The 12,318-nt window shown below is 48.8% G+C and overlaps 1 protein-coding gene across 9 annotated transcripts in view; it reads right to left on the bottom strand.

Moving 5' to 3' along the window:
- Positions 1 to 744: 744 nt before the first annotated feature.
- The window catches only part of TNNT2 (troponin T2, cardiac type), a 28,138-nt gene continuing 16,564 nt past the window's right edge, over positions 745 to 12,318 (bottom strand). For 3 of the 9 annotated variants that reach the window (XM_074936339.1, XM_074936341.1, XM_074936342.1), the window contains 2 exons: positions 11,938 to 11,978; positions 746 to 945 (listed from right to left, as the gene is read on the bottom strand). In XM_074936339.1, the coding sequence (XP_074792440.1) occupies positions 897 to 945; positions 11,938 to 11,978 (90 nt within the window). In that variant the 3' untranslated portion in view covers positions 746 to 896. Of the gene's footprint in view, positions 946 to 7,464; positions 7,610 to 11,937; positions 11,979 to 12,318 lie in introns of those variants that run through there. The other 6 variants (XM_074936340.1, XM_074936336.1, XM_074936343.1 and 3 more) reach the window with 4 other exon arrangements.

Below are 12,318 nucleotides of genomic sequence, written 5' to 3'. Positions count from 1 at the left end.
AAGCCACACTCCTAGTGCCGGAGCTACACCAACAGAACCCCCAGTGTAGACGCAGCTGTGCAAACAGCAGAGCGCCAATGTCATTGGGGGAGTTTGTGTTCCTGAACTGGCAGAACTCCCCCTTTCGGGCCGTGGCTCTGTAGTGTGGACATAGGTTAAGTCAAAGCTCTCTCAGAGCTTTCCGTGCACTGGGGCGGTGTCCACACGGGACATTGCTGCATGGCAAGCTAGCACCCTGTACATTCACATCCCGGCTTACTGCACCCAAACAGCCCATGTAGACAAGCCCCGCATGGGTTTCCAAGTCTCCCAGCCCAGCTTCTCAAAATCAAGTGGGCTGTTTGGAATTCAACCAACGGTTTTGGGACCTTTCTGAAACTAAGGTTCATCCAGCACTAGCAGGGGGCAGACACTCAGCTGCTGGAGCTCAACATAGCTCCGCTGCACTCAGCGAGCTTGATCCTCCGGTAGCGTTTATTCGCATGGTTCAATGGTGCCGCAGTGACATACACCAGCTGAGGGTCAGCTCCACAGCCTGAATCTTCTGGGCACAGGGCAGTAGGTCAAGTTTAGCAAGCAGGCCAGATGGAATATGGCTGGGCAGGAAAGGCACATCTCCCTTTCTGATGCTCTTTATTTACAGACACAGTAGCATCCCGGGGTTCGGTGAAAAGAGCAAGCAGCACTGACCTAGCAAAGCATTTGCTCCACACACACACAGTGCTGCCCCTGCAGTGAGAGCTGTGCAAGCACAACGGGTTTGTGTCCTTTGGGGTGGCGGGTGGGTTCGTGCAGGATCTGTGGTAAAATGGAATCCAGCTGGCTGACCAAACAGGAATGCACCGCTCCGTGCTTGGGCCTCTCCTCTCCTCTGCCTCGTGCCCATCCGAAGGGTGCTACTTCCATCGGCCGCCAACCACGGTCTTCCCACGGGCAGCCTTCGAGCTGGAAGGGAAGCAGAGAAGCACCTGCTGAAAGGTGTTCCTTCGAGGGGGTGTGAAAAGAGCTGAGAGCAGGGAGCGGTCTGGGTTCCCCAGGAGCTATGCTCTCTTCCCAGCTGGAGAGGGAAGGGAAGACTGAAGCTCACTGCAAACAAAGGGAGGAAATCTCTGGGGCAGCCTTCCCTAGGGTCAAATCCTGGTCAAGGGGCCTTTACCCTTGGCTTTCATGGAGCTAGGATTTGGCTCTTAGCAAACGCATTTCATGGACAAAGGTTGGACCCAAATAGACTGGCCAAAACTCTTTGCCAAGGCAGGTATGTCAGTCAGCGACACCCCCTCTCTCATCCCAAAGAGTCTTTAGGAAAACAATGAAGAAGTCAATCCTGAGGACTTGGCCAGGGTAGAAACAGCTACACAATGTCCCCCTCCACCAAGTGGCAGTGATGGTGAGTGGGTGTTATTCGAGTGCATTGGGCCCAATTCTTTTCTCGTCTACACTGGCCCTCCTTATTTGCACCAAGTGCCAATAAGAAGAGAATCAGGCCCGGGGGGGGGGGGGGTGGCAGTGAAATTGTCTAAGAGCATTCCAGTCCATGTGTTTTATATGTGCTCTGCTCACTTGGCCCTTCTGCCTGGTCAGACAGGGAAGGGCCCAGACAGTGGTGCAGAGGTGAATACAAGCCAAGATGGTGTGTCTGTGGTCATTAGGACTGGCCAGTGTGTCAAAGTGCCTGGGCCAAACCCTTAGCTGGTGTAAACTGGCACAACTCCATTACAGTCAAGAGAGCAATGATGCCTTACACCAGGAGGGATCCAGCCCCAAGTCAGTGAGGAGAAAAGTGACCTTTATTTCCCAGAGTTCAGAACAAATTCCCAACTCTGTCCTGGCAGCCAGTCAATGGGGCTTGGGCCTTCCCTTCTGCCTCCCCCAGAGAGGAGCCCTCTATTGCTAACTCTTTTGGGGGACCACGGCTCTTCCTGGGGCAGAGAGGTCAGGCTGAGATTGCCAGGTCCCACAAGCCCTGAAGCTTGTATACCTCCAGCTGCTTGCAGTGCCTGACAAGTTCAATGCCTCAGAAATTCCTTCTGCTTATAAGGGTCAGTGTATCCAATCAGAGAAGAGAAACCACCCCATGTGACTAAATGACCAATCACAGAGCTCAAGATCCAAACATAACAATGCTCTAAGGAGTTAGATTTTTGACTGTAATCACTGAACCCTTCCAATAAGATGAGCCCAAAGGAGCCAGGTTTCCTTCTTGCTCTGGTCTGTTCATAGCTCCCCTGCCCAAGCCCCAGGACACTATGAAAAGTGGCCCTGGCAAACATACCATGGTGACAAGAAGTTGCTTAGACCACTCCCAGTCCCCCCCCCCCCCCCCCAGATTCAGCTTCACTTCAAACCGGTTTCCCCATGCAGCATGCACGTAGTGTAAACCGGATCAGCCCCACGCAGCACAAGGACAGCCATGCTACTCACCCTTTGCTGTAGGGCCGGGTCACGTCAGAGGGGAAGAGAGAAGAGAGATTTGGCGTAAACAGTGCAGAATGCTCCTAGCTGCCACATGACTGGGCATCAGATTCTCAGAGAGCAGGGTTTAAAAGGTGCTCTACTCCTCTGTACAGGTTAAAGATTGGCTGATGCCTCAAGGCAAAGGCTAAATGACTTGCTAGCTACTGGGCTTCCCCGGTCTCTTTCTGCCCCTTGCTCTTGATCACTAGAGAGACATCCACACGGGAACATGAGCCCGATGCCTTACCAAGGTCTGCTGCTCCCACAGCTTATTCCCATTCCCCTCCCAAGGACAAAACGACCCTCCGGCCAAACTGCCCCCAGCCACGTGTCCAAATGTAGCCGCAAATGGGTTTGATTCAGGCGTGGGACAGATGCAAAAGGGGATGGGCCTGGAGATGTAACGCATGGAGTGGGCTGAAAGGTTCTGAAATTCAAAATCATGATTTAAAAAAGGGACAAAATTTTTGAGAAGATTTTCCACTCAAATTATGCCCCCCTCCCCTTTTTTTTTTGTAGGAAGCTCTAGTGATGGGCCTGAGTCCACTCTCACTCACTCCAGTATAAATCAGAAGTAACCCCCTGAGGCCAGATTCCCCTCTCATTCACACCAGTGAAAATGGCATTGAAAACAGTTACACCAGTGAAAGAGAGCAGACTCAAACCCGCCGATCCTCAGATAAGAATTAGAGGGAAGAGAAAGCAGGCAAGAGAGAATTGTATCCAAACCGGCTGGTGCCCTGCCCTCACCTGGTGGAAATGGGAATTCCCAACGTTCAGTGGAACCCCTCTCGTTTACCAGGGGATCTGGCCCAGAATGGGCCAGGTAGGATCCATGGCAATGGAGGGCCTGATCCTGTCACCCTTACGCCATGTGATAGGACGACTGAGGCCAGGATACTGGTTTAGACGGACTGTCGGTCTGAGACATTCAGGATTGGGTCCCTCTCTGTGCCACTTGGGCTGGCTGGAGAGAGGACACGGTTTTCAGATACAGCAGCCCAGGCTGCTGTAAGGTATCACGCTGCCTGCATTTGCCTCACACAGAGGGCAGCCCATCCCCGCTCCTCTGAAAGAGAGTGAAGATTGGGGGGGGAGAGGGGGGGCTCCCGTGGGGGTGGGGCCTGTGGATTCTGAGATCCACTGGAGGCAAGCACCTTCCATACGCAGGCCCTCCCACTATCCTCCTATGGGGCCAGGCCCCCAGAATCCACTGCAGATGGGTCTCAAAACCAAGAGCAGCTCAAAGAACTGCAACAAGGGGAGAAGGAAATATCAGAGCCAAGGGGGCTGGGAGGGGACGGCAGCAGTAGGCAGGGCGGGAGCAGGGGAGGAAAAAGGAGCTGAGTGGAAGAGGGGGGAAAAGGAAAGGGGGGGACGAGAAGAGACATTGGGAGAGGGTAAAGGAGGAGGGAGAAACTCAAGTGAAAGAAAGGAGGAGAGAAGGGACAGCAAGCGACGAAGGCTCAGCAGGGCCCAGGAGAGTGAGTAGGGTAAGAGGGCAGGGGAACGGTGGTGGAGGAACAAAGACAAGGGGGAACAGGGAGCCCGAGAACCGAGGAGGCAAGACAAGAGATGGAAGAGATCCTGCTAGGATGAAAAGAAAGGAGCTGGGTGTGAGTACTGGAATGCTGAACTGTATTATCCCGTTTAGTCACCAGGTGATGCTATGTACGTGTCAAATACCATGTTTAAGCTAAACTCAGCCATACCTGGCAGTCCGTTAAAGGATCATATGATGAACACATCTTGTGTGTATCATGCTCAGAAATAAACTCTGGAACCGATCTATATCTGATCCAGGAGCATGACATGGGGTCACAAGTGGGATGGAGAAAAAGGATAAACAACTCCAGCTGTGGTAAAGAAAGAATTCACTGCCCAGATCACGTATGATGGTGGCAAAACATCAACACCCCCGCTGCCCATACACACACTGGATGGTTTCCTTCCCCAAGTGAAAGGAGCAACAGTATTCTCCAAGGTGGATGCCTCGAGTGGAGTCTGGCAAATTCCTTTAGCCAAAGACAGTGCTAAACTGACTACATTTATCGCACCTTTGGGAGATTTTGTTTTTGACGATTACTTTTTGGGATCACCAGTGCACCTGAAAGTTCACAAAGAAAGACGGCAGAACTGTTAACAAACACAAACGGAGTTGTACTTTTCATGGATGATATTCTGATACATCGTTCTTTGATGGAAGAAAAACAAAACCCTCAATGAAGTCCTGGGCCTACATCGGTCAGTCAGCCTGAAGCTAAAGCTATACCAGGCAAAGTGCATTTTCTGCCTGCCCCAAATTGTGTTTTTGGGACAGACAAAGATGGAACCAGTCCTAGGTCTGAGAAAGTAAAAGCCATTCAAAAACTGAATACCTTCATTGGTGGAATACATCACCAGAACTGAGACATGTACTAGGGATAGTAAGTTACCTTGCTCGATATCAACAAGGCCTCTCTGCAGTAACAAAACCACTGATTGAACTGAAATTCCAACACATCTGGGCTACGGTTAAAGAAATGATCTCCATAGCTCCAATTCTCAAGCACTATGATATGCAGAAATTCACAATTGTCAGTGCAGATACAAGTAGCTATGGACTAGGTGGTGTATCGTTGCACTAACAGGGCTCTGAGTAGAAGCCAGCTGCATTTTGCTCTTGCTCATTCACAGAAGCAGAAAAACGATATGCACCGATTGAAAAGGAGAGACGGGCAAGCGCATGGGCAGGAGAGACCTTTTACCGATATCGGTGCAGACCGGATTTGTTTCCACTCAGACCACCTGTAACCTTCATCAACAGAAAAGACCTGGATCAAGTACCACTGAGATGCCAATGTCTATTGCTACGGTTGATTCAATTTAACCCAATTGCTAAATATGTTCCTGGGAAACGCTGGTAGTACCAGACACGGTAACAGAGCCCAGCATCACACTCAGCTACCCATGAGCTTGAAGATGATGTAGAGGCGTTCGTGGACACATACAGACCAGTGTCAGAAAAAAACAAAACAAAACAAAAAAAACTACTCCATCTACAAAAAGCAACCTTGACAGACACGCAACTTCAGGAAGTTCTAAGTTACATTATGGGTGGCTGACCCAAGTATCTAAAAGGACACTAAGTAAGTGACAAAAAGACTACATTGTACTGCATGGAGAATTAAGCAAGTCAAAGGACTTATGATTAAAAGGCAACTGCATTGTAATTCCAAACAAAATGAGAGGAGAAATCCTAAACCTCATCCATGAAGGACATCAAGGATTAACTAAATGCTGTGAACAGGCCAACCAGTTGGAGTGGTGACCAGGCATCAGCAAAGACATAAAGAATAAAGTATCTGCATGTGAACATTGCAGAACTAACAGACCAGTGCAATACAAAGAACCTTTAATAACTACACCCCTACCAGAGAGACCTTGGATGAGACTAGCCGCAGATACATGTGAATTCAGAGGACATCACTGTGTTCTATTCTTCCAAGTACATAGAAACACTACACTTGAAAGACAACATGTCACAGTGTTATCGAAACACTGAAGTGCTCTTTTGCTTATCTTTAGTATTCCAGAACTAGTGACAGACAATGGACCACAATTCACTGCAGCAGAATTTAAGTCATTCTGAAAGAAACAGGACTTAGATCATATTACTAGCAGCCCACATTACTCACAAGCGAATAGAAAGGCTGAAGTAGCTGTACTGGCAGCCAAGAAAATCCTTCAGCAGGAAGATCCGTTCCTTGCTCTTCTGAGCTACAGATCAACACCAGCTCTTGGATGTTGTCCTGCACAACTCCTAGTGGGAAGACAACTCATGTTCTTTTCCAAAACTGGAACAATAGTTCTAGCTCCAAAGTGGCCAGACACAAAGACAGTAGCCAAATTGGATAAAAAGGCTCACACTTTTACAACAGACTTCACTCAGAGCACCGCCGGGTCTAGAACCAGGTGACTAAGTTCATGTCAAATCAGATGGACAAGATGGATGGACAACTCCAACCGCTGTCAAGAAAAAAAATGTAGTGACCAGATCATGTGATCGAGACCGACATTGGAGAGTTGAACAGAAACCGTCAACACTTACAGTTTGTTCCTCAGAAAGAGCAATCAACGGAGCAAACTCCACAGGTGGTGGATGCAGAACGCGATGACGACTCAAAGATTCCAAACCGACCACAGCTAGTCATTGCAACTAACGGACAGCCGGATGAGCGAGGCGTTATGCATTCAGGCCATGTAATTAGAAAACCAGTACAATTTCAGAGACACTTAGACTGATCAGTACTGAACTCCAAAGACAGCATGTAACTATTGCAAATGGTAGGAATGTAGCACTTAAAGGGGGAGATGTAACGGAATGCTAACTATATTATACCGTTCAGCCACCACGTGGTGGTGTGTGTAAGATACCTTATTTAAGCAAACCTCAGCCATACCTGGCATAGCATAAACTGACCTTATGTTGAACACACCTGGTGTGTATCTCACTCAGATGTAAGCTCTGTAGCCAATCAATATCTGATACAGGATCATGACAAGGGAGGCCAGTAGCACAGGCTTATGACCACATCATCAGGGTCTGAACCCAGCACTCCTGACACTTGAGCTAAAGGATTCTCAGCTGGCAGCAAGAGTAGGTTGTCATCTTCGCTGTGGGCCAGCCACTAGAGGTGGATCTGGCTCGCCCTATGCCAGATTAAGGGAGAAGTGGTGCAAAGGGGAAATGACATGGAGACAGGGAGGTTAGAGGAAAAAAAGGAGGGGGGGGGGTTGGATGGGGAAATGTATAAGCAGGAGCAGGAGGAGGAGAAGGATGAAGACACCAGCAGGATAAAAACAAAGATCACGGGATCTTCTCTGTGTGCCTGTCAAGGTGCAGTAGCAACGGGGTGAGCAGGGGAGGCGGAGGACAGGTGAAGGAACAAATTACGGACAAGGAAGAGATGGGGAAGGGAGAGGAAGCAGCAAGGGAAGGGGAGATGAGAGCCATGGGGGCAACAAGAGGGGAAAGGAGGGGCCAAGGGGAAAGGCAGAGAGTAGAGCAGGCGAGTGCTGAAAGAGGGTGGCAGGAAGGGAGAGGGGAGGCAGAAGGCAGCCCTGGTACTTACACCTTCTGGTGATCGCTAATTCGGTTTCGGAGAACATTAATCTGCAAGAGAAATACAGAGGGACAGTGAGGCCTGGGGCTGACACTTGCGTTGGGCAGGGGGCTGCCAGAAGGCAGCGGAAGACAGAGCAGGAAATGATCTCCCCAGTTGACCCTCTAGAGCGGCCTGGCCACGTCATGCAGTCCACAGCACCTGCTTAGTCCAGGCCCGGACACAGGGAGACCCTGGAAGTGATGGTGGGTAGCACAGGCTGTGTTACGTCAGGCTGGGAGCTAGAGAGCCACAGGGCAGGTCTGTGACCCGCAGCTCCAATAGAGAATCCCCTTCTCATCTGGTCTTCTCATCATGGACCAGACCTGGCTCTCATCTGCTGCACTTCCGACCGGTGCATGGGAATGCAGAGAGCAGCCCACATGGCTGTTCTCGGTGGCATCAGGTGAGAGACACTCACTGCCTGCCTTCCATAGAGGAACTGAAAGAGATTCTTTCACAAGGCCAAGCCTCTGCAGGTGTTCTTCCCCATGCTTCTCTCCTGTATGACCAGCCTCTCCAGGCCAGCCACAGAACAATGCCTGCTGCACAGAGATGAATGGTAGAGCCCGACCCCCATGGTGATATGGAGCAAGCAAAAGCTGTTCTCAGCTGTGCCTAGACGGGGCAGCAGCCATCCTGCCAGGGCTCTCATGAATGATGGGACATGGGCTCTGTGTCTATGGTAGCTGGGCTACGTGGATCTGAGGTCTCCTGTGCAAACTTGCTGCAGCCCTGTGCATCTCCAGCCTCACACATAGGCCCTACGCATCCTGCTTGTACGGACTAAGTGAGCCATGTGCACAGGAGGAAAGGAAGGGGGATGGGTGGTGTGGGCGGTCACCAGCTGGAAAGCAAATCCTTAGATGGCTGGCTAGGAACATTGGCGGTTTGGTTAGATCCAAAACTGCTGACTCAGTTTGTACTCCGAGCACAGGGACAGGACAGTTATTGCTCATCAACAGTCTAGAAAGGGCTCGTGTACTTACCCAGACATGTCCCATGGCAAGGGATGCGTAGCTTCCCTTACTGAGTGAGTCGAGGTCCTAGGTAGCATTGCAAGCCAGGCAAGGTTCAAACACACTTCACAGAGGGGCATGGAGAGAGCAGACAGCATCTGGGCCCTTTTGGACCCGAGGAAGGCAATAGCCCAAATCAGTCCTTACTCTGCCCAACTACCTCCCCACACACCTATCCACTCACACCCCACCTCCTGATTCACCCTGACACACATCAGAGAGGATGAAGCCAACATCTTCCGAAGTGGCTACTTGTTTCGGCCACAAGGCATCTCAACTCAAGTTCCCCAAAATGGAAACACCCAATATCAGTGGCCACTTTTGGTCATTTGGTTTTAAGAGCAAAAACAAGGATGCGACCTTTATATAGATAACTATAATGGGAACATCTAGAGTTATATTAGATTCAGAGATTTTAAGGCCAGAAGAGATTTCCCAGGTATTGCATGATTTATTCAAAATTAACATCAACGGGCCAGAGATCTCCTCAGCCAATTCTTTCAGGACTTTTGGGTGCAAGTTATACAGACCTGCCGATTTAAAATTAGCAGATACTGTTTATCATCCTCATCTGATGAGTACATCAACCTGCTTCTTTCCAAATACAGAACAGAAATATTTATTGAACACTTCTGCTTTTGCTGCCTCATTAACAATTTTACCATCACCACTACTAACAGGCTTAAACTATTATTAGGATTTCTTTTGTTCATGCTTAAAAAACACCTCTTTATTGTCCTTAGACCTGCCAGCCATGAAATTTAACTTGAGGTCTTTAGCTTCTCTTATTAATTTTCTACACTTCATAACCACTCATATATATTGCTTGTGATCTATTTCTCCTTCCCCCCACCCCATTTGATTTTTATTTATTTCTAAATTGATGTCTTCAAAATTCTCCACTGAACCAGGATGGACTTTTAAGCAAAGTTGTTCTATTTCTTAATTATACAGTGATGACAACCGAATCAACTCTTGTTTAAGAAATCCCAATTTTCATTCATGTTTTACTATCTAAATCCCCCCCACACTTCAATTTCACTCATAAAACTTTCATCAGCTTTGGGAAATTAGCCCTGTTGAAGCACAAAGTATATATATTAGCGGTTTGGATCATAGAATCATAGACTATCCGGGTTGGAAGAGACCTCAGGAGGTCATCTAGTCCAACCCCCTGCTCAAAGCAGGACCAATCCCCAACTACATCATCCAGCCAGGGCTGTGTCAAGCCTGACCTTAAAGACTTCTAAGGAAAGAGATTCCACCACCTCCCTAGGTAACGCATTCCAGTGTTTCACCACCCTCCTAGTGAACAAGTTTTTTCCTAATATCCAGCCTAAACCTCCCCCACTGCAACTTGAGACCATTACTCCTTGTTCTGTCATCTGCTACCACTGAGAACAGTCTAGATCCATCCTCTTTGGAACCCCCTTTCAGGTAGTTGAAAGCAGCTATCAAATCCCCCCTCATTCTTCTCTTATGCAGACTAAACAATCCCAGTTCCCTCAGCCTCTCCTCAAAAGTCACGTGTTCCAGTCCCCTAATCATTTTTGTTGCCCTCCGCTGGACGCTTTCTAATTTTTCCACATCCTTCCTGTAGTGTGGGGCCCAAAACTGGACACAGTACTCTAGATGAGGCCTCACCAATGCCGAATAGAGGGGAACGATCATGTCCCTCGATCTGCTGGCAATGCCCCTACTTATACATCCCAAAATGCCATTGGCCTTCTTGGCAACAAGGGCACACTGTTGACTCATATCCAGCTTCTCGTCCACTGTAACCCCTAGGTCCTTTTCTGCAGAACTGCTGCTGAGCCATTCGGTCCCTAGTCTGTAGCGGTGAATGGGATTCTTCCTTCCTAAGTGCAGGACTCTGCACTTGTCCTTGTTGAACCTCATCAGATTTCTTTTGGCCCAATCCTCTAATTTGTCAAGGGCCCTCTGTATCCTATCCCTACCCTCCAGCGTATCTACCACTCCTCCCAGTTTAGTATCATCCACAAATTTGCTGAGAGTGCAATCCACACCATCCTCCAGATCATTTATGAAGATATTGAACAAAACCAGCCCGAGGACCAACTCTTGGGGCACTCCACTTGATACCGGCTGCCAACTAGACATGGAGCCATTGATCACTACCCGTTGAGCCCGACGATCTAGCCAGTTTTCTATCCACCTTATAGTCCATCTGTGTCTCTATACTGACAAATTAAGCTTGGAAAGAAGGTGTAAATTTATACTGGAGACAGTAATTAACCATTGAAACAATTTACCAAGGGTTGTGGTGGATTCTCCATCACTGACAATTTTTAAATCAAGCTTGGATGTTTTTCTAAAAGGTCTGCTGTAGGAACTATTTTGAAGCAGTTCTCTGGCCTTTTACTGGAGGTCCGACTAGATGATCAAAATGATCCCCTCCAGCCTTGGAATCTATGAATCAATTAACATAATCAGGGCATGATTCTCGGTCCCTAGACAACCACCAACTTCCCATCCACTGATTCATTAATCTTCAAAATGATGGCCAAAATGGGTCTGCCTTGCGCCGGGTGCACTGTCTGTTAGAAAATCCATCGCCTATAATTTTTAGAAATTCTAATGGTTTTCTATTGGCTGCAGGAGACCATCAGTGAGTATCTCTCAAACAGAAGTCCCCATAACACTACAATGTTTCCTTTCCACACATTACAGCCAGGTAATTAAGGAGTAACTGACCCAGTCATCTGGTTCAATTTGGTGGTCTATAAAAGACCGCCCCCCACCAGTAGCCAGTCCTGGGCTTTGTTTGCTAGCAGATTGATCCATAGGCATTCAAGATCCTGCACTTCTGAGTTACCAATAGCTCTAAAACCAGGTAATGGGGTCTTTAATGTAGAGCATTCCCCGTTTCTTTCACCCCTCTGTCCCTTCATAAACAGGTTTCAAAAAAGGGTCATGCTTCAGGGCACGAGCTGATAAGGGTCAGGAGGAATCTCCCTCGAGGGGCAGGATGTTCGATTGCGACATTACTTGCACCTTTCTCTGTTGCAGCAGGTTCTGGCCACTGTTAGGAGACTGTACTAGATAGGGGAATGGGGGCTGATCTGGGCTGGCAATTCTTAGGTTCTCACTCATTCACCTTCCCATCTATCCATTTGTTACCTAGCCCCTAAGTAGACCTCCATCTTAATACATCCCACCTGGATCTATGGCTCACGGACATAGATCTCTGCTTGTGCTCTTCCCTATGCCAGCAGGACTGTCTGCTCCCTCTCAGCCAGCCAGCGTGTCAAGCACAAACCCAGGCAGGAAGCTGCGGCAGTGAGCTGGGTGGTACTTACTACTTGCTTAGCTCATCGCAGCGAGCAGTGAGTGTGACAATCTGGTGGAGTTAGAGAGAAGAGACCATTAAAAGGCAGACACAAGCAAGCTCTCAGAGGGGAGGTTAACAGAGAGAGGGCCTGATGCTGTGACGGGCGCTCATCTTCACCGCAAGTCATGGGCACTCGGGCTCAGATCCTCAAAGGGAGTTAGGCACCTAAATGTGTTTGAGGATCTGGGCCTAAGCACTTACAGGACCGAACCCAGAGCAAAGATGTATAGAAAAAAGATCTGGAGCTACAGGCTGCAGATGCCCTACTCGGGCTGCCATGGTTGGAAGCCACATTCAACCGTGGCTTCTTTGGGACAACTTCTCAACCATGAGCCAGAGCCAAATTTGG

Source organism: Natator depressus, chromosome 21, assembly GCF_965152275.1.
Source record: "Natator depressus isolate rNatDep1 chromosome 21, rNatDep2.hap1, whole genome shotgun sequence".
NCBI lineage: Eukaryota > Metazoa > Chordata > Testudines > Cheloniidae > Natator > Natator depressus.
Note: the sequence above shows the minus strand (reverse complement) of the source record. Positions and strands in the feature narration are given on the sequence as shown.